At 35.8% G+C, this 22,389-nt stretch overlaps 2 protein-coding genes across 3 annotated transcripts; one reads left to right on the forward strand and one right to left on the reverse strand.

The window, feature by feature from the left end:
* Positions 1–2,839: 2,839 nt before the first annotated feature.
* Positions 2,840–11,407, forward strand: LOC108665642 (2',5'-phosphodiesterase 12-like). Of its 2 annotated transcripts, XM_047881544.1 has the most exons (10): positions 2,840–3,713; positions 3,906–4,045; positions 5,227–5,366; positions 5,970–6,132; positions 6,449–6,581; positions 7,295–7,459; positions 7,844–7,961; positions 8,207–8,358; positions 10,508–10,644; positions 11,172–11,407. In XM_047881544.1, exons 1-9 carry the CDS (start codon positions 2,988–2,990, stop codon positions 10,631–10,633), a joined length of 1,863 nt encoding a protein of 620 aa, XP_047737500.1. In that variant the 5' UTR covers positions 2,840–2,987; the 3' UTR covers positions 10,634–10,644; positions 11,172–11,407. The 2 variants fall into 2 exon arrangements, with proteins under 2 accessions (XP_047737500.1, XP_018007908.1); XM_018152419.2 differs by lacking the exon at positions 11,172–11,407 and having other exon boundaries at positions 10,508–11,147.
* LOC108665644 (prefoldin subunit 3) lies at positions 11,257–15,722 on the reverse strand. Its single transcript, XM_018152420.2, has 5 exons — positions 15,546–15,722; positions 14,758–14,879; positions 13,514–13,679; positions 13,099–13,211; positions 11,257–12,746 (listed from the first exon to the last, which is right to left on the reverse strand). Exons 1-5 carry the CDS (start codon positions 15,618–15,620, stop codon positions 12,641–12,643), a joined length of 582 nt encoding a protein of 193 aa, XP_018007909.1. The 5' UTR covers positions 15,621–15,722; the 3' UTR covers positions 11,257–12,640.
* Between the last annotated feature and the right edge of the window lie 6,667 nt (positions 15,723–22,389).

The following is a 22,389-nucleotide window of genomic DNA, read 5'->3' on the forward strand; positions in this document are numbered from 1 at the left end:
TTATTTTAGGTCGAAAGTTGTTGTAAAGTAAAAAAATTGGTCGATAACTTTGGCAAAAGTCATCAAGCTTCTGACAACTATTGCAACTGTTAGCACTGTATGGGACCTGGCCAGTAGCCTATTTCCCTATGAAAACAAAATGTTTGTATTGGGTCTAAACCCCGGTTGATTTTAATAAATATTTCCTTTTCCCTGCAGCGTGTCACCTTAAGTGAGGTGGTGACTTTAGTGACATTGATGTAGTTTTTTTTCCTCTCTATCTTGACTAAAATTTTTGAACTAAAAAAGTGGCTGAGATTGATTGATAATAATATATTAAACATCATTCTAGAATTGAATACTGTACATAAACATTAAAAATAACTTTTTGAAGCAGCATTAACAGCTGTCCTGGTATATACTGTCAACCGGGGCTACTCGGGACGGGCGGGGTAACTCGGGACAGTCCTCCGACACAGCATAAAACTGTTTTAGTAGCAAAACTAATTGGAATATTGCAAAACTAAATATAGTGGCGTAAATGTCAATATTTTTCCTATCTACCTATGTGGTATAAAGGAAGTTCTAAAATACTACATTTACTAGCTTTGAAAAATTCCTGAGAAAATGGTGAAAAACAATATTTTAAAAAGTTAGGGTAAACGTGGTATATTCTGACATCGTGGGTAATTCTGACACCTCTCTAGTTTTTCCTTTATATTAAGCTTTGTTTTAGTTCCATGCGTTTGTTGATGGTTGAAATAGTGACGTCATACATTTGCGTGTCAAACTACTGCCAAAACACTAGGTCTGGGCCATGGCCATCTAGCAGGAAAATGTTGAGATCCAAAGAGAGACTGTGCATGCCACCCAATGAGATCATCGAAAAATGTGTCAAATTTGACAGTTGACCTTGCTCTACCAAATAGTGATAAACTGTTTGTGTAGAAAGAATATTATGGTTTGAGACTTTTAAATACATCTGTGAATATATTAGGAATCCTTTAAGTATACTTGTATTTGCTGATTTCAAGTGGTAAATAAATTAATAGATGGTTAAGTTGAAAAATGGATTTAGACACGTAAAAACTAATTCCGACACAATTTGAGTTGGACACACACAGCTCGTTCCAAGCTGTGTGCAAAAATAGAATTTTTTTTAATTAAAAGCTTAATAACTGTTAATTAAAAGCCTAATCAAGTAGTGCTCAATATTCAATAGTGTTTTAATTCAAAGCCGTGTCATATTCCAATACAGCTCACACAGCAATCGGAATTCGAACACGTGGATGTTGGAATTACGTATTAGTACAATTTGAAGTGCGGTCGGAATACATTGTTACCGTGTGTCTCTAGCGGGTGAGACAAACTCGTTGTCTGCTTATGAATTTAGAGGTAACTATCTAAGTGAAAGGATAATGAAACAATTATTAAAATGGTGTGAAATTACAAGCCATCCTGTAAGCTTACAGATACAGAAAAAATGCTGTAAGGCTGCTGATATGAAGCTTGCAGTGGACAAGGTAGTTGAAATGCTCAATGGCCTGTTCATGGATACGTTAATATTGCATCAATAATATGGTAATTAATGTATATGGTAATATATCAATGAATGAAAAATAAGTAAAAATCACAGAAAATGTCATTTATTCTACCATGACATCATCTACAAGACTACAATGAAAGAGGAGGACTTCAGAGTACTGTTAGTAATGGATGAGTACACTCTGCATGCTTCAAATGTTTAAAATTAAGTTTTATTCTAAGTGTCCCAAGTAGCCCTGTTTGTTGGGGCTACTTGGGACACTCTTTTTTTGCTTCTGGCACCTTACAAATAGCATATGGAATTTTTTTGGAGAAACCATGTGATAGCCCTTGCAAAGAGCTTTGAAATGAGCCTAAACTTGTTTATGACATGTTTCATGGTAAGAAGTTATGAATGAAAAATGTTTGAAATCGTCCCAAGTAGCCCCGGTTGACGGTATTTGTTTCAGTTTTCAGAGCTCCAGCATGCAAAATCTTTCCTGTGTAAATTATCTTCTGTGAGTTCTGTCTAATTCTTATTGTTAATGAATTTAAATTTGCAGAATTTATTTGCAATGTGCCCATTGCCCAAAACTACCTGACTCATGTCTTTAAGAGCTATGAGTATGATTTATTTTATATATCTATTTTTTTATCTTGGCTGTACATCTTTTCACATAGAAGAATGGTTGTTGTAAGTCCAATCTCAGTGTCCAATTTAGGAGTGAAAAAATTTTATTACGTAAGTATGATGTTAAATGTTTGAAGTGCATCCAAACTAAGAAATTAGGCAGAAGCTTCAAGTTTCAGTGAGCCATGAATATGGCCTTCCTGCCATTTAATTTATGGAGCTGCAAGATTTCTGCCTGACAAATTATCTCCTATCTAATTGTTGACATAAGTGGTTGACGAAGCCACAAGATTTCAAATTCATTATTATGAGGGCACATTGGAGCTGCTATATTTCCGTAAGAAGTAGGACTTTTCTGATCCTGTTCAAGGGAATGTTCAAAATTAATTGTGTTTCTTGATAACGAAAATCATTGCCTGAATTATAGTATGAATTTTATCCTTCAAATTTATAAAAATGGCTAATATTTAGCTGCAATTTTAGAAAAATGATCATAAAATTCTAGATATGAAATGATTTTTTGCTCATTGTAATAAATAAAATGAGGTTAAGGATAATACCTATGTAGTTTTTATTAGAATTTTAGGGTTATTAAATTTTTCTCTAGTTCACAGGTCACATTTATGAATAAAAAAATAAAATTTAGTATAATACCTATTGAATAATTTATTTTTATTATAGTTTTGGGATTATCATTTCTAGGGGTATTTAGGGAAATGTTAGGGGTTATTATACGTAATTAGATTTTTAGGGTTATTATTTTTCTTTTTTTTACACCTCACATTCATAATAATTTTCTTGTGTTTAATTCATGTGCTTGTTTATACTTTACACCCAATTTCAGAATATTTAAATGCTGTTTCGGAAGACTTTTCCCTTGTATTTCCATGCAAATCTCATCTTAAGAATGGCATGTACAGCTCCTCAAAAGAAGGATATTCAGAAAGCTATAGTTCATCAAGAAGGCTCACGTATTGCTATTTCATTTTCTTATGATTTTGGTACCAAAGTTAGGAATTTTAACTTTAATAGAGATCAAGATGAGATTCTCTCTAGTGTACTGTTGAGAATAAAGACAAATGTCTTGAAATACATGGTGAGAAGAAAGAAGAGGAAAGTTAGTGATGAAAATCAATCTTCATCACCTGTTGATTGCTCTGTCAAACTCTGTAAGTTGTCAGATACCATCAACCCAGTAGTTGGGATCCCTTTTGGCTTCGATCACATGAAACTGCCAGAAGTTCATGAAGCCACCACGTGTGTTGATGCGTTTGTCAAAGGAAGTAGAAATCGACTGCTATTTATTGAGCATCAGCCATACATCCTTGATGTAAACCCTCCAACAGTAGATTCTTTGATGCTGCCTAACTGTATAATGACTGGCTTTTTATTGTACCCCAACAATCTTCAAATAAGAAATGCCAATCGAGAAGACAGTCTTGTACAATGGTTTTTATCAGAGCAAACCTTTGAGAGCTATGAGGCTGCAAAATTGGTAGCAGCCACGGCAAAATGGCAAGAGCTTCCTACAGGATTCTTTCTAAATGTGGATGATAGTATGATTGACAAGGTTATCAAGGTGAGCTGACATTTGAGAATTAAGAAATATAATCAAGTTGATTTTTCCAGCAATTTTTTCTCACAATTTTGTTGATATTGTTTAAAAGTATTTTGAGATTTTGTCATGATCACTGTTCATAATTAATTATTATTTATAATTTCTTACAAACAATTGCCTATGAATAGAGCAAAAAAATTCATATATGTGCAGGTGGTTGTGGTGCCTTGCAGAGATGGCCGCCTTGGAGTTGGTACTGAGGCAATGTCTCGCTGCCTTGTTAAGCCAGGACCTAGGTCGTGCCCCTACAAGGATCGCCATCAGCACACCAAGGAGCTCAGCCCAAAGGATAGGTGAGACTGCACAGGCTCTTGAACTGTTATAGTATGCATTTGGTCCCTTAGTGAATTCTGTTATTTCCCACTGAGCACAAGCCTGCACCAAATATGAATTACCATTGTTTTGTGGTGGTATATGGTAGTCCTTGTGGGTATAAAGTTTTTAGCCTCATTAGATCATCTATGGGCACTTTTCTCTAAACTCAAAACTATCTATATCTGGAATAAATGAAAATTTGGATAGGAGGAATATGGCATTTTTGCACAATATACATCAGCAGTTACAATTGAGAAGTTAGTTTCAATGTGCTAGTCGCATTCCCTTAAAGTTGAAATAAATTTATAAGTAGTGAAAACCCAGATGCAATAAATAGATTATTAAAATTTGAACTTGACAAAAGCAAACAAAATTGGTCATTTGTGAGTTCAATGAATGAAAGTTACCTTGAGAAACTAATTTGAAGTACCGTATAGCATGTTGAAAATTTGATTGTATTTATAAAAACCAGATTCAAGAATGGGTAAATATTGTGGTTCAGAACAAGATGTTAGTTGAAATGACTTTTGAATAATGAATAATTATTACGGACTTTCATTATGCTACCAAACTTTAAAAACCAAATGAATAAAAAGCTATTTAAAGTGTGATAAATGTAGATAAATTTCATACACATGAACAAACTATGCTCTGAGAAACACTTTGTAAATTGATATATGCATGTCAAAAATAAACAATTATGCATTAATATAAATTTTTGTAATTTTTCTACTATTTTTAACACATACTGGTATTTTAATCCTAAATAGATATAGGTAGTGTATTCACTCAGTATCAGCTCATTTACAAATACAATTTTTATTTGTAGCTGATAAAGTTAAGCTAGTAGAGTTACTAGTATTTTGATTTATTTCACAGTGTTTTTCTTTTGTTAACTGAGAAATATTCCTGTGCAATTCAATATTCCTGTGCAATTCAATATTCTTTTGCAATTTGTTGTTATAGTGAACAGTTTGTTACCCTTGAAATTTTTATGCTTCTTATTTATGACTGTAAGTGCTACATGTGAATAATTTCTGCAATACAACATTGGTACTTCATTTATAATCAGTGTATATACATGTATATATGACTAGTTCATGATAAGCCATTCATCTATTTTAAAATTGTTAAAATTTTCATTTTTGTTTCTCTACAGTGTTCGTGTTGTGAGCTACAATCTACTGGCTGATACATATGCCAGTACGGAGTTCAGTGCGGAAAATCTCTTTCAGAACTGTCCTGCCTATGCTCTGGAGATTGATTATCGCAAGCAGCTCTTCATAGACGAGATTCTTGGTAAGGTTTTTTGTTGTCATCTCATCAGATGATGGTAAAGTATTATTGTTGAAATATTAAGGATATCTGCTCTCAGTGTTTTTATCTTACAAAATTTAATTCTGGGTCTAAAATAAGTAATGAGTTATAATGTTAGTTTGCTTCTGTTGATTTCATTTCATAATAATTGAGAATGATTAAACTAGAAGTAAATTAGCAACAAACTATTCCAGAGCCAACCAAAAATCACAAATTTTCAGTAAATTACGCAGACCTGATGTGCCTGTAGGAGGTTTACTTTGACGGCTACAAGTGCAGTTTATCATGTTGTCACCTGCTTGTCTTGTGCAGGTTACAATGCAGTCGTGGTGTGCTTGCAAGAAGTGTACTTTGAAGGCTGCAAATGCAGCTTATGGTGTTGTCATCTTGTTGTCTTGTGCAGGTTACAATGCAGTCGTGGTGTGCTTGCAAGAAGTGTACTTTGAAGGCTGCAAGTGCAGCTTATGGTGTTGTCATCTTGTTGTCTTGTGCAGGTTACAATGCAGACGTGGTGTGCTTGCAAGAAGTGTACTTTGAAGGCTGCAAATGCAGCTTATGGTGTTGTCATCTTCTTGTCTTGTGCAGGTTACAATGCAGATGTGGTGTGCTTGCAAGAGGTTGACCTGGACGTCTTTAAGTATGACTTATCATGTGTGCTGCTGCTCAAGTCTGGCCTTTCTGGAGAATATTCTGCCAAACCAAGCACCAAAGAGGGATGTGCCACATTCTATAATAGCGCAAAATTCAGGTGAATAACTCGATAAAATATACACGGTATTTACTTGACAATTTCGTGCAATAATAAGGGATTTATTCAAATACTCTCCTTAGTTATGGGTAGAAAAGCTGAAAGAGTAATTTTTGCCGTACACTATTCTTGTTATGTTGAAATTGACAGTTCATGTTATTTACTATAGAATTATATGCACATTCTTAGTTAGGTATTATGGAATGTGTGAGCTATTGCTTAGCATTATTTACAAATTTCATAGCCTCTTGAGTTTTTAAGTTGGTGTTTCTTCATAATCAAGTAATCCCATTCAATTCACTTTTTTGTTAACAAGGCTACTGGAAAACTTATGCTTTGGGCTCAGTGATGAACTGCAGAACAATGTTGTACTTGCTGACATTTTTGCTAAAATCAAGAAAAATGAAAAGCTTGCTGAACGTGTCACCTCTCGCAACACAGTGCTGCAGGTTAGTGATGAGATCTATTCGTTGCATAATTTGTTGATAAAGTATAACCGGTCAGTCTATTAACTGTATTATTGTTTTATTATGACTTCATTTATTTCATTTGTTATTGTAATGGTTCCCAATCCGTTTTGTGATCGAGTGCCATTTTGAGGCCCTATACAGTCATCGCATACCACGAGGTATAGGACATCACATACCAGTACCACATATTAGCAAGTAATATTTTTATTTTACTTGAAGGCAATATCAATGATTGTGTTCTGTTCGAATTTGTTAGTGAGCCATAGAGACCAGTTAGGTAGCGTGTGGTAACTGTTGTTGATCATTACGTACCAGACTATTTTGTGTCTTGAAGAAAATATTTTGTGAAGTAGGTTTGAAATACCTAACTAAATTAATATCGTTTATGTCTCCAAAGTGAATTACCTCACTGTCCTATACTAGCTATCCAATCTCCACATTTGAACATCTTTTCAATAAAATGCATCGCCGTTAATTTAATAGATCCCTAAATGCAATCCAGCCAGATGTGAGTAAAAACTGCGATATTATACTTATATTGTATGAAGAAAATATTCTTTTCTCAAATATATTGAGTATCAATTATAGCAGTTATGAAAATAAAAATCTAATATTACTTGAAGCATGTCTGACATCCTATATGTAACGCAAAATATTCATAAAGACAGCATAACATCGTAGTTGTATTGCAGGCTTGCGTACTGGAGTGTCTGTCATCAAGCGAGGACCAGCGGCAGTTGCTGCTAGTGTGCAACTCTCACTTCTATTTCCACCCTGACGCCGACCACATCAGGCTCCTTCAGGCCGGTATAGCCTTCACAATCATCGATCAGCTCGTCGCGAGACTGGAAGCTGAAGTATGTCGCCTATGTTCTTGTTTTTCATATTTTCTAGGAATTTGAGTCAATAAAACGTACAGCAAATCCACCATATCTTCAATGAAAGCATTTTAGAGGCCAGCTCCATTAATCAGTTTAAAAAAGTGCAATACAAGTACAATCTCCGAAAATTTTCCATGGAACATACGGTGAATTTGCTTGGTGTTTTCTTAGCTTTTAAATTCCTGGGGAACTTGCGATGTAAGCAAATTTGTGAAATAAGTACTTATATTCTTTTGAATTGTTATTACCGTATGTTATAATTACAAAGTTAAATTCAGAATGCTCGTGAAGTCAAGATCACTGAGATTGGAGCACCGAGTAAAGTTATGCCTGCCTTAGTAGCAATTTTTGTTTTGTCAGGACGGTTGCGTTGTACGTGTGCTGTTCTGCGGTGACCTGAACAGCACGCCTGACACGGGCGTGTACCAGCTCGCTACGATGCGACATGTGAGCGCTACGCACGTGGGATGGAGGAGTGGTCAGTACTGAGTGTAGGTCGGCAGTAGAATCTAGGCTTAGTGTGGTGTAAACTTGTTAACATTAATTCAATTTGCTGTTGAATAGAATTTTAAGAAGGATTCATCGCAAAGATGTTTCACTTGCACATAGGGGATACTTGTAATTTCCGACTTAATATTCATGCTCATTGACGAATGAATAATTTGTAATATATATTTTATAATAGACAAAAGATTACATAGATGAAGTGTTTTATTCTTGCAGCTGAAGGTGAAGAGGTGGTGGGCGTGGAGTTGCGCCAGACCCTCCCTATGGCGTCTGCCTGTGGCACGCCCAAGTACACCAACTATGCCATGTCATTCCAGGGCTGTCTAGACTGGATCTTCTACCGCACTGACTCTCTTAGAGTCGAAAATGTTAGTCTTTTCTACTTCTCTGACCGAATTATTCCCTTATAAAGCATGATGAATGCAATATCCTTCTGTAGCTTGGTTAAAAAATTGAGGCAAATGTGCAGTTTACTTGCTTCCAGATCACGCAACAGGTTGAAAGTTCATTTTGCAAATTTTTCCTGAATATGCGCATAAGTGATGATGCATACTACCGTATTTCATTAAATGTGCGCGATTGGAAAGAAGAAATTTAACCCATATTTGCTGTCACCGTTATGTATTTAGAACAGTTTGTGTAGTTTTACTTGTTATTCATTGAGTCCTGGGCAAGCCGGGAAGCCTGTATTAGGGTACGCACACAGTGATAGCAGGTTGCCAGCGTGCTGGTTACCTGCTCTGGCTGGCGCCTGAAACCATAGAATACAGAAGCCTATTCGTACAGGTTTTCACTGTGAACACTTACATTATTATCCTAGGTTCATTCTTGTGGCAGGTTGGAGTAGGTTGCCCGCGCGGGCAAACCTGCTTCCACTGTGTGCGTACCCTTACGTAAGAATGTCACCACCCACGCTGGCTCGTACCTAAGCAGAACTGAGGTTTAACCGCCACGGAGCCTGGCTGCTGCCTGCTCCTGGCACTCTAGCAAAATATGTTTGACGGTGTGTGGGGTGCAGGACACTGTGGGCCCAGGTCCGAGTGAACGTTGTCCTAACGGTGTTAGTGGGAGTATAATGATGGATGATGGCCACAGCGAAATACTGCCGGCTCAACAGCTTTTCAGTATGGCTGATGCCTGTGGTATGTCGTCTATTATATCGTTTATTGGTGCGTTTGAACTTTGAAAGCCTGTTCTTGGTTAGTACTTAGTTGTGTTTGATGAAGTTGGCTGGCTGCATGGGCTGAGGCATGGTGTTTTAAAAGGTTTTGAAAGTGATTGCAGGGGCTGAGGGGGTTGAAGAATGCTGATGCAAGAAATTATGTGTCTCTCATATCAAGGTGATCTTTTAGGAGGACTTTTATTTCGGCGTGGACATGACTGGATGGTGTAGTCTGGGTGCTACCCATTGCAATTCTGAGTAAAGTGTTTTGCATGGTTAATGGGAGCCCAGGCTGGACATAATCCATATGCTATACATATGCTTAGTATATATACTAAGCATATGTATAGTATATATACCAGTGTGAATTTCTTTGTTTTGTCCGAATGTTGTTTCTGTGAGGGCTTTTAAAGTGTTTAGTTTAGGTCTGAATTTTGTTCTGATATTTTGTATGTGTGGCCCAAAGACTTTGAAGTGTTGTAGGTGACGCCTAAAATCTTAGTTTCCTATGTGTGTGCGTGTAGGATGGTGATGTTATTTTGGATGGTGATGTCTGCGTTGATGCTCTTTTGTGTGGTTTGTTATTAGTGTGCTTGTTGATTTAGTGGGGGATACTTTGAGTCTGTTGCGTGTTAGCCAGCACTCTAGCTGTGTGATGTGAGATTGTACTTGTGTGGAGCATGTGTTTGCATTGGTGTGTGTCAATGTAATTGTGAAATCGTCAGCATAGGATGAAATGTGTATGTTGTTTGGTGGGGCTGGCATGTCATGCATGTAAAGATAGAAAAGGGTTGAGAGAGGGCTGGCCCATGAGTACTGCATTCGGTATGTTCTTTGTGTGTAATGACTTGCCATTGTAGTGTACGAAAGACTTAACACGTTGACTACGTATTGGTACATATGCGTACCACGAAATGTATTTCTCCAGGAGGTAGTGGTACATAATTCAGGTTACCTAAAATCGGCCAAATCCGAGAACAAAAAAGGCCAAGAAGGCCGATAATTCAATGTATACTAGTTTATTTGTAGGTTCCGCTATAAAAATTCCATTTATTTTTCTTTTTGCAGTATTTAAAATTTAATTAGGAAGTACCCCTATCATAAATTTTAGCCGGTCAACGCAATTGAGAAAAAATAAATCATCGAATTTGTTCGGAAAAAATGATCGTCTGGCAACCCTGCTTAAAAAAAGTACAAAAAATGAAATAATAGTACAAGATGATGCAATCGTAGTCAACGTGTTAAGACTGTTGAGTAGTAACCCAGCCAGCGTCTGGTGTTTTTCTGTTATGTTGTGGATTTTGTCTGTAAGTAAGAGGTGCGTTGGTGTAGTAACAATTATTTCTTTACTCCAGGTGGTGCCGATGCCTTCTGACGAGCAAGTGAAGGCCCACACCGCCCTGCCAAGCCCTCTCTTCCCTAGCGACCATCTGGCATTGGTAGCACAGCTAACCATTCTAGAGATTCAGTCGAGCGCTTGAATCATTTTGATGTAAGCAAGCGCTTCATAATTTACCAATTAAATTCTGCAGCCAACTTCATTAGAAATGAAGTTCACAATTCAAAGTTTTCGAAGTTGATATGTTGATCCAGGAATAATATTAACAGCTTCTTCTATATACACTGCAGGAATCTATCTAAACTGTTAAGACAGTTCTACCTAACCTAAATCTTTGATTGAGATAGTAGTTCATGAAATTTGATAGTTAAGAGTTTCACGGTGTTGTTTGTCATTTCTAATTTTCAGCAGTTGAGAATGTAATTTTCAAAGCACCTAACTTAATAACAGTGTGGTTCGTGACTTTGGATTCAATTTAATAATTTCATTGATAGATCAGCTTGAATAATGAGCAACGTATGATGTAAATATTTATACTAATTATCAGAGATAAGCTCTTTCCACACCCATGTTGAAGTAGAAGGGTTTGCACCTATTTCAATGAAGCATTTGAAAATTTACTATCATGCAGCATGTAAAAGTACAATTTTCTTCAATATTTTGTTTCCTCTTCTTTCAAGGTACTCCATGCTGGACATTTTTCCTGCTGAAACTATCTTACGACGCACTTTTCAATCCTCTCAACTAACGGGTTACAACAATTAATTGATATACTGTAACTGATTTTATTGAAGGGTACGTGTTAGGAAAGGTTTGTTACAACGGAAGAGCGACTGTTAATAAAATAATCAATAGTAAATACAGGCAAAAGCACTCCACGACATTCAAGCGGTGAAATTTGAGTCGAAATTGCTAAGACAATGATCATTTCTCCTTCGAATAAAAGTACGTCAAATAGGCGTTCCGTCAACATTGCAGTACAAGATGCCAAAATAATTGATTAAATATTGCAGTAACAGTCACTTTAATCAACAAGTGATTATTGCCGTTTATTAAATTTTTACTATTTTACCCGAAAGGGCGCCAGTTCCTCGTTTAAAGCTAATGGTTAGATGCTGAACAATTATATATAAACAACCACAATGATTTTGCAGACGTCTGCACGAAAACTGAACAAACTTAATATATGATAGTTTGATGGAAGGGTTGAATGCATCTCTTCCTATCACTGCAGAACCTGCTTGCCATTGTAAACGTTACGAGGACTCAACACAGAGAAAAACAATAATATTTAGGGAACAAATTCATAGTTTTTTTTTTTGAGTTAGTAATCCTTATGGAGAAGCGTACTTCAACCACTCGATCCGGATTTGCAACCATAAGATTTAAAGAAGAGAATCGTACATAAATTAGGAACATAATAATGATATCCACATCATTGACTCTTCTCTTTAGCAAACATGAATGAGGGCACCTGTGCTCTCCAGTTTCTGCACCAACGCTCTGCAGATATTCTTCGCTAGCTAGCGAGAGAACAAACATCGGTTTTAAAATTAGAGAAAACGAGTCTGTGAAGTTTTTTACAATTTGAGATGGCATGGCGTGCAGTTATTAAAAAACAAAAGTATTAAAATTAGTAAAAGTGAAGTACCGTGGCAAGCAAGAGTATATTCATGCTACCTATCATTCAATTGAACAATTTGTTGCTTGCAATTGTCAAGCATACAGAATACCTCTTCCATGAAGCACGCAAAATCGAAAGATATTTTTAACATTTCATGAGAGCTCAACTGTGAAGCAGCTTACATCAAAAAATGTAATTCCCTCACCGAAAATGACAAGTTGATCCCAGTCTCCAAAGGTAAGGTACTCAAAGCAACGAATATATGAACACTAACCTATAGCATCAGGATATCTTGATCTAACATTGGAGCTGTCTTCCAATAATATGAAAATTACATGATATTATTAATGTAATTAGTAATTACATATACATAATGGGGAGAAATTTTTTCCAATTAAAGTTCCAAGGATTCTTCAAGATGTATAAAGTTGAAGATGCCAGAGAATCCTGGGCTTAATAACTGACAGCTAAGAATTAGGGAGACGTGTTTTCACACCATGGAGACTGGGAAATAACATTAGCAAGTTAATTTTTCTGCTGCTTGGACGACTTGGCTGCTTCAGCTCTGCGTCGCCGCACGTCCCAGTTGTACACTCGGGCGATGGTCACCTCCGTTGTGGTGCATTGCGTCCTGAGAAGGAATTCGTTTACATTTGAATCTCAAAACTAAACATTGTGCAGCTATTATCTTTCCTCATGATAGTTCTCTGAGTCTCAAATCTTGTAATCTTACGACAAGAATGTAGAAGCTTTTATGCTAGCCAGCAAATGGTTGAGTGATGACAATTTCAGCCTAAGACAACTGTTCTGACAATGAAATCTACTCCGTTGTGTTTGCAAAACTGGCGACCCCTACCAGACAAAACACTTATAACTAATAGATAAATACACGTCATTTATGGACATCTTGTGTCTCGAATAAGGTGGACCTTATAAATATGGGACGAAAAATAATCGTTAGCTGTTCATTACCATCAGCTTACCTGAGAAAATCTAGATCATTCAGAACTTGATTGTGTTTTGTGTTTGCATTCTGGAGGTTTTTGTTGAGAAGCGTTTCAGCTGCCTCCAAATCATATTCTAACATGACATTGGCCTGAGGAAAAACAATCGATGTTAAAATTTACAAAATCCTTCAAGCTGAGAAGAATTCGTCATTCTACTGTCTACAACATAAACAGGCTTAAATTTAATTTAAATTCTTGGATTTTTTTTCAAGAAAATACAAGTTCAAACTTCAAAGTAATGCACAAGATGGAGACAGACATCGCATGTTAACCAAATAGTGAAAAATATCAAAATAGATTAGAAAAACAGCTATTCAATGACATCTCTATACTTACCAAGAAAATATACCAGAAAAATCAGAGTAAACCTTGAGTTAACTATTGAACTTACACCAAGCCATAAGCAGACTTTATTGGACGGTGGAATTTTGGCTTTGACATAAACTTGATCGGAAAGCAGAAATCGAGTCTCAAGATCTTCTATACTGTCTTGTCTTGCTTTCATCTCCTCAATGATCTGCAAACAACTTTTGATATCCGGAACTTGGTGTTTCAGTCTGAAATATGAATGGAATGTATTAAATACAAAGAATCTAAAGACAAAAATTTTTCATCATGCTTCCTGTTAACACAGCAATCATAATTGTTGTTTCAGAGTTTTTGTGGCATTCAATGACAGATGATGGATGGTATGCCTATGAGGGTAATTGGTCAGCATTGATAAAGATACCAATGTACAAGGATGACTGAAACAAATAGTTGATTTATCAACCTTGATTATGACTCAATCTTGAATTCCACATAGATAATAATTACATAAACTTGAAATAAGTCCAATATCCTCATCTAAAATGAAATGCCACACAGTTAGAATAAATAAATAAATCCAACTGATGACATATGAGCTATCTCTCAAATAATTGTTAATAAAACTGTATGATTTGATTGAGACCTATAATATCAAATTTATCCATATGCCATGCAGCTCACAGCCAAGAATAGATTAGTGTAAAAATTTAGATCTTTTTATTCTTTGCACATATATATAATATAAATGCCCCTCAGAAGTCATCACAGTACTTACATTATCAGTCTAAATCTCAGGCATCAATAAAAACAATGTATTAAAAAAACCAATACTTTCTACTTGTTTCTAGCACAATATGAACAGTTCTCTTTAGTTTAGTTATTTAGAGTATTAATCAAACCCTAGACTTGTATTGATGTGTGAAGTGCAATGACATCTGTCACAACTCGTGTGTCAATGATGGTAGTGAAGCACCCCAAGCCCAAGTTCAGCATAATAAAAACCCTCAAAAATATTTAAAAATTTTGCCCATGATCCCTGAAAGAGAAATTTTAGTAATGAGCCTCTTACCTTGACAAATGAAAAATCTATAAATTACAAATGCAAAAAAGCTTATGCTGTCAAGAAAAAATCAAAATTATGCTGTCAAGAAGGAACTTTTTTTTCCACACATGAGGGCTGAGGCTGAGTCAGCATTCAAGCTGAGTGACAGATGACTGCAATGCAAATCTGAACAGTGTGGTCAGTGCCCAATATCAAATTAATATAATCATACTTAGAAAGAAAGTTAGAAATAGCATTTCTACAATAGTACAAAGGTAATTTACTTTGTTCGTGTTGCAGTAAGATGAGATTCCATGAAGCGATACTTGCTAAGTTGTTCATCAAGACGTCTGATGACCTCTTCGGCACCACCAGTCTCCTTGCTCATGAATTCTTCTACATCTTCCTGTAGACAAAACCAAGAAAGAAATGATAGAAAAAAACAAAAACAAGAATAATCTGACAGGTTAGCACTAAACTGACTTGAATTTGCAGCTTAGCAAGTATAAATTGAGTTATTTGACTACCAATCTACCATAACAGGGAAACAGGCCAGGCATAACTTCAGCAGCATCTCATCAGAACAAAATAAAAATGTTAACAGTCTAAAAAATTGCATAGTGGCAGAGCACAAATTATCAAAGCAGAGAATTTTTTAGACTCTTCCAGTCTTCACTCTTCCTCAAAGGCTCAAGTTTAATTTTTGAGTCTTATATAAATAAACCAGTGTAAAGTATCAAGAAGTAGGGATAGGCTAACAGAAACAGAATTATCATGGATATCAAATTTACCTACCTATTAAGAGTAGGTACCTAGATGAGGAAATTAAAATTTCACCAATTCAAAAACTTTCCAGTTTGCCACTATGCCGAAGTAAAAGTGCTATAGCTGGCTAGTCTAGACTAAAGTGTATCTTTCAGTTTATGAGCATTCATCTGGAATCTGGCTGGACAGCCTGGATCATGGATGAGTCACCTAACCCTAGTGGACGACGGGAGTAGATATAGAAGTGTCGGCACTGAAGAAATAGGCCCATGATCTGTTGCCGATATACCTAATGTATGATTCTTACCACGAATTGTGCTTCTGGAATTCCACGTAAATTATCACCCTTTTCTGGGACTTTAACGGAGTCACCACCAGCCATTTTAAGAGTTGATATGATATTGATATCTAAAGATGTGAGAAGAATCTATGGTCGACACTGCAATTTACTACTGACAGTCGCTAGTCGGCACTCGGCATGCGGATAAGAGGCGTCGCTGCGCCGCCCAATAATGGATATCAAAGGACACGGCAAGAAGCCAAATTTTTATAATTTAAAAGCGATTATAGTTGAAACTTCGAAATATGTTTGTTGGTAGCCTGATCATTGAAAATATGTAGGTTGATGTTGTTATTGCGCCTACCTATAATTCGATGTATCACAAAAATCTAAAAACGTTACATTTTCTGTCCGAAAAAAGTATCGCAAGCAATAAGGTATTTTTATTAATCGGGAAATAGAATATTTTGGTCAAATAATCGCTATTTATTTGTCTGAATTCAAATAATGAGACTTTTAATTCACATTATTATAGAAATACAAATCTCTAAGATTGATTATTATGAATCGCGAGCAACGTCTGAATTAACATTCTGATATTAAATTATAAATCAAAAATAAAATTATTGATTCTGAATTGATACCTCACTTGCAAATATAATTTTGATACCCAGCATCTGGATATGTGAACATATTATTAGTAATTCAGTATATTGGAAAAGTTCTGCACAAATTTTATTACATTTAATTTATAAGGGCACAGAAAATCACTTTCATAGTTATCTTTTGGATGGAATTGAATTGAATTACTTCTATTTAAATGAATGAAATAATATTTCTTTCGCAAATGACGTGAAGAAAGTATTGGTCATAGCAATAAGATAAGTAATTCTATTGGAAGGAGACTATTTACTGCGCTGTTAATTCATTCATATCAGATGAATATACAAATGCTCTAATGCGACAGCAAATATCAGAAGTTTATGAAATGATTTCAGTTGATAATTTTCACACTTACATAAATGTATCGCTACTGTTGATTGCTTCGCGCAAATAGTATAATGTAAATACAACGAATATAAACACATAATCCAATTAATGTGAAATTAGGCCATCAATTAATAATTACTCAATTAATCAATTATTGCTGAAAACTGTATATCTACGCAACAAAATATCAGCAGTATGTACTGCAGTAACTGGGTAACTGTCTTTTCAGTTCGAAAGCAAGTCTCTTATTTATCGAGCGCCAGTAGTTCAGCCTAGCCTGGTCTCAACGCAACCTAATGTCAGTTGTGCGCCCGACGTCGCCTTGAGAGTATCGCTGTAAAAAGCTTCTTCTTTGACATACATGAAAAGTGTTTGTTGATAAAGCATGTTATATGATATCTATGCATTAAAACCCAATAGAAATCAACTCATAAGTACATTATTTGGTAAAATGAAACGCATTGCTCTACGTCTTTTTTCGATCAGAGGTGTCCGAAATGGCTTAAATCTAATGTCAATGCGGATCTTTCATTCAGATGTCAGGATGCATAGGCTTGGGATATTGGCCAACTTTGAGCAGAGATTGATTTGAGATTTGATTCAATATAAAATTTTTTGTACCCACAATACCTTACCATATGAGTTTGGGTTATTTATAATCAATTGATAAGATATTAATTGATATTTTTGTAAAATTTGTCATCTATATATTATTATGCTTGGCTATTCGCACCCCGATGAATTTGGAATGATAACGTACCGGTTGCAGTTGATGTATTCAATATTGATTTATTATTTAATTATTTGTTAAGTTTGACAAATGATTTCTATTGCAGTTCAATAACTGATCGGTGCAGTGCTGACAATTCAGCATTAACAAAACGGAAAATGAACTGATATTTCTCAATCACTGTCAGCAGCTAACAATGGAATACAAGTGACGTAAGGTCAACATAGAATATTTTATGAGCCAACGTTTCAAATGAAGACCTCAATGAGTTCTGGGTCACGGTGTTGATACTAAGATAAATTAGGAGGTGACTAGCTCTGAAAATCAACGCCTTGTTATCCCAAACAAAACTTTGCAGATGTTGTTTCCGAATTTGTAATCTTTTTTAATCCTGTGACATTCCTACTTTTGTATCGCGCAAAATATTTAAAATTATGTAATGCACCCAAGTACTGCATACTTTAAATAACTTCAGACTCAATGGCAGCAAGACTGTGTTATTTATAGAACCTTCGCCATGATCGAAAATGTTAACCGAGAATCTTTATGAGCAACTTCAGTACTGGAATTTATCAATTATTTTAATTAGCTATTTTTATGAAATGATCCAGTTAATTGTTGATCCATGGATGGCGAAAGACTTTCATTACATCCTGCATATGAATGTTTATGTAACGCAGTCGCATGCTCCGAAGGTACTGAGCTCAAATGCACACGCGCTTCTTGAATTATACATAAATTAATTAACTATTTAATTATAAACTGATCGAGCTGATTGCAGAGCTGGATGTTGATGGAGCTTGCATCCTGCATTATAATGGATATCTAGCGCGGTCGCTGGCTCTGAAAGCACATTTCTCTGTGGCCCACGCGCTGCTTATATTACTTACCAATTAATTAACTATTTATTTATAAACTGATGGAGCGGGATGTTGATGGAGCTTGCATCCTACACAAGAATGGATATGTAACGCGGTCTCTGGCTCTGAAGGTGCCTAGCTCTCTGTGGCACTCGTGGTGCTCTTCCTAAATCAATAGAAGCCGTTACGAGTTACGGCCAATGCCACCTCATCACTCTTCGTGTATCGTCTAATTTATAATTAACTTGCGTCAAACTCGCTGACCATTATTTTCAGCTAATTATTCACTGTCAGTATTGTTATATATATACCTTGGTTATTTTCCCTTTTGAATGAGCGGACATTATTTGCAATATTTTTAAAACTACATTCCATTTATGTGTATTTTAACTTTTGATACGTGAGAATTGTAGTCGAAAAAATTGTTCTACTGATGTCAGTATGTTCAGCGATAGCGATAATTTCAAGTTCTCCAACACAGAAATCTTCGCCGATTAATTTCTAGCTTCAAACTAAGAAAAATGTCAAGACCCTGAAATTTTGTGCGTTTAGGCCCTTCTTTTTACGTGCCAAAGAAAAGCTTCAAAATGGCTGGATAAAAATATCGTTGGGGAACCATTTCCGTTTGGGTCCCGCTCATGTTAGTCCATCCTGGCGGCAAGCCGGATGACTGGAAATGATACCGAACAGGATCAGTGGCTTCGCATTTGTTCTTATAGGTGTTGAGATGAATTAGTTGTCACGGCTGGAAATAATTAAAATTAAATAATGTGACACCGATGGAGAGATGATGACTCATTTAATCACGACCAGCTATGATTTTGAGGCAGAAACTTTAATTGTTGAATATAGACGAGCTTATAATTATTTTATTTTTATATAAATTTGGTTTATGAAAAATTTGTTATTGTTGAAGAACGACCAAAACAAAACTATCGATGAACCAAACTTAATTAATTTATTTCTAGGAAAGTTAGAGTGGGAACTAAGCGTTAATTTTGTCAGGTATTTTGGCTAATATCTTATTAGAAATATACCAAGTTCTTCTTCAATGATTGAGTATCTTCTAAAAAAATCTTTGATAATTTAAAATTCGATGGATTTCCCTGCTGGAGCTCGAAAATCTTTTTAGGAAAGAATTTTCCCTCACAATGATTATGTGCGGATGATTTGACCTTAATTGCAAGTTGGAAATTTATCCCATTCTATGGTTCGTTTATGAAACTTTTTAACAGCTCTTCAAGTTTCGGTACAATGGTCTGGTCCGAATCCGGCTACCGTAATGACGATGCGGAGGAAGTGTAACGCGACTTCCTTTACGTTCTGAGAGGTCCTAAAGCCAGCCATATACCTGGCCCTCCGACCATTACCTCAAACACGACAAGGAATGTGATACCCATAAACAATACGCATGAGGCCAGCCATCACAAAACTTTTTTACTGCCTCTTCTCACGAATTTGGAAAGAATGTCAACGGCGAGAAATATTTTTCGCATTGTTTTTTATGGCATAGCATGAGACGAATACATTTTTGAGTATTTGCTTTCTGGCTCTCATAAAAATGAGAACATTTGGCGAAATTTCCAGCATACTATCATTTCGGAATCATCCTGGCGGGAAATAAATAGAGATGAGAAGTATGTCTAGCTGCTTGCTATCCTACGACGCTGCAGAAATCATTCCGGTTCGGTTTTGAAATATTTCGATCACAGGTAATAAATTTAATCATAACACCGTTGTGCCTCTTCAACTTTATATTGATTAGTGTATTTTCTTAGAATTTAGATGTTAAAATAAGCAAATTTACTAATGAAAATTGTGAAATGGGCAAGTTTATTACGTTAGTGGTTTGATTCTGGAAATGATCTTAAATATAACCGAAACCATTTCTAAGACCTGAATTTAAATTGCAGACTTGCTAATTCGGACCTTTTCTACAGTCTATCACAACGTGCACATTCCGGACAAAACTCAACTATTTAGTTTGCACTGTTACGGAGAACAATATGCACTGTTATCAATAACGATCTGCACTGTTAAATAGAATAGTCTGCACTGTTACTATGTCACAATTTTGTTAAATCAGGAAGGGCACAAAAAATTATATTCCTCTAGAAAAAGTGACCAGATTCAAGACACTGTGTTAGGGAAGATGATTTCTAGTGAAGAATATCTGTAAAAATTTATTTCTTAAAAATTTATTCATAATTTCATGGGATGCTGAAAACTGAGTGAGCCTTTCGTTTAAAAGTTAAAAAGGCTAAGAAGGAAGAAGATTAGAATTTTCAGACTGAAGATGGGGCCACCGATTGCTGTGGGGGAAGCAGAAAGAGGAGGAGATTGGGGAGTGCGAGTGAGGTGCCCGATTGCCCCAAATTCTAAGGGGATTGTCGCTGAATCTCCAGGGTTGAGGTGCAGAGAAGGAGTGAGTGAAGACACGGATGACGCTGAGTCACCTAAGAAGTTAGAGATACAAATAATGCCAGGATAGACTGAGATTTTTATTATGCAGTATACACGTGCACCATTTTAAACGACCCTGTTAGGCTTAATGCAAAAAAGTTTAACAGATTGAACTTTCATTAAGGAACTTGATCCCATAGACGACTGGTTCCAAGCTTGAGGAAGTAAGACGCATTCACAGAAATTTGAGAAAGGAAACAAGTCCCAAAAAATAATGCTTGCTAGCTGGTTCATACAGGCTCGCCGACGTTACACATACGAACAAGCCCCGCCCAACATAACTGTGGAATCGAGAAATAACCTTTTAATTTGTAATTCGGTAAAACAGTATTATTCCAATGTTGCAATGAGAATCAATAAATTCGCGCATGTTAGCAATAAATTTACAAACCCAGAACATCCAGAAGGATCTTTCAATTTTAAGCCATGAGTAGATCACGGATTCCAAAAGATCGATAATGCGTATCCCACCAGACTCGCAGTTATTCTATGGAATAAAAAAAAAGGGTATGACTGTAAAATAAGTGGTAACGATAACATAAACTCAGTACTAGCCTAAAGGTATGTCGCACTATGTCAGAATAGCATCAGCCCGCACCAACCTTAACATCTTTTACCAGCAAGCGGACTTAGCTGTAATTTTAAGAGGCAATTTAAGAAGCCAAGTTAAGGGAAATAATGAAAGTAGAAGAAAGAGAGGGCAGACTCCAAAATTAACTAGCGAGTTGAGCTTGGGAAAGCATCAAGTCTTCCCAAAAGGTTAAGAACAAATATTTATTTAAGTAAAAAGCCGAAGCTCAAAAGTCAAAGTGGTCATACCACAAGAAAAGGCAAAGTCCAAACTTAGCAGTGGAGTCCGCCCTTTCCTAATCAAAGAAAGCGCGAACATGCATTATTAACGTAAATAAATAAAACGAAAAACAAAGAGTGATCACTCAAAATAATAAATAACAATTAAGAAGGAATGGCTTTATACACTCCTAACGGAGCAACATTAATGGCATGTTTACACCACTAAGTCTTACTGCCAACTTCTACTATTACCAAATTCATACCAACAATAGGTATGAAGAAAAAGAAACTTAGAACCCAAGTAATGTGGAAATTTCTAACAGACTGTCAGATGAAATCAGTTTGAAAATAGTTTTCTTTTATTTCTGATAAAGCATAGATTTTCACGAATTAATACTCATACTATTTGTAAAAATTCTTATCTATAATAGACAAAGACAAAATTTGTGTGTTTTTGATTCCTGTGATCGCAGCCTAGCGCTGGAAATATACAAGTGCTGATCGGGCGCGTATACAAGATATTTATCGTGCTAGGATACAATATATTATATATATAATTATTTTGGTTGTTAGGGTAATTATGAAACATTAAAAATTTTAGGGAAAATCTACGATAAAGCATAGGAAGGTGACTTCCTATATATAGCAAGTGTACATTTATTCAGAAAATAATAATGTAAATGTTTTTTTAAATCTCTGAAAGAGACCTCAACATGTAATTATTGATGTTATTATTGATGTTATTATTGATGTTATTATTGATGTTATTAATGATGTTATTATTGATGTTATTATTTTTATGTTATTATCTGTTATTGAAAACATTTCAGTGTGTGATCTGCGTGAACGCGAAGGCGACGATGCAGACGTTCCCGTGCGGCCAAAGCTCGCTGCTCGTGCTGTGTATAAGAGAGTGTGCCACCTTTTGTACAATATGAGCCTTTAATTTTTCAGAGAGTGTGGTTGCAAGAGCCTGAAATGTGTTGCATAAATTGGCACAAATAATCACAACGGTCTCTGACTCTGACCACATTCA

Source organism: Hyalella azteca, unplaced genomic scaffold (assembly GCF_000764305.2).
Source record: "Hyalella azteca isolate HAZT.00-mixed unplaced genomic scaffold, Hazt_2.0.2 contig8288, whole genome shotgun sequence".
Taxonomy (NCBI): domain Eukaryota; kingdom Metazoa; phylum Arthropoda; class Malacostraca; order Amphipoda; family Hyalellidae; genus Hyalella; species Hyalella azteca.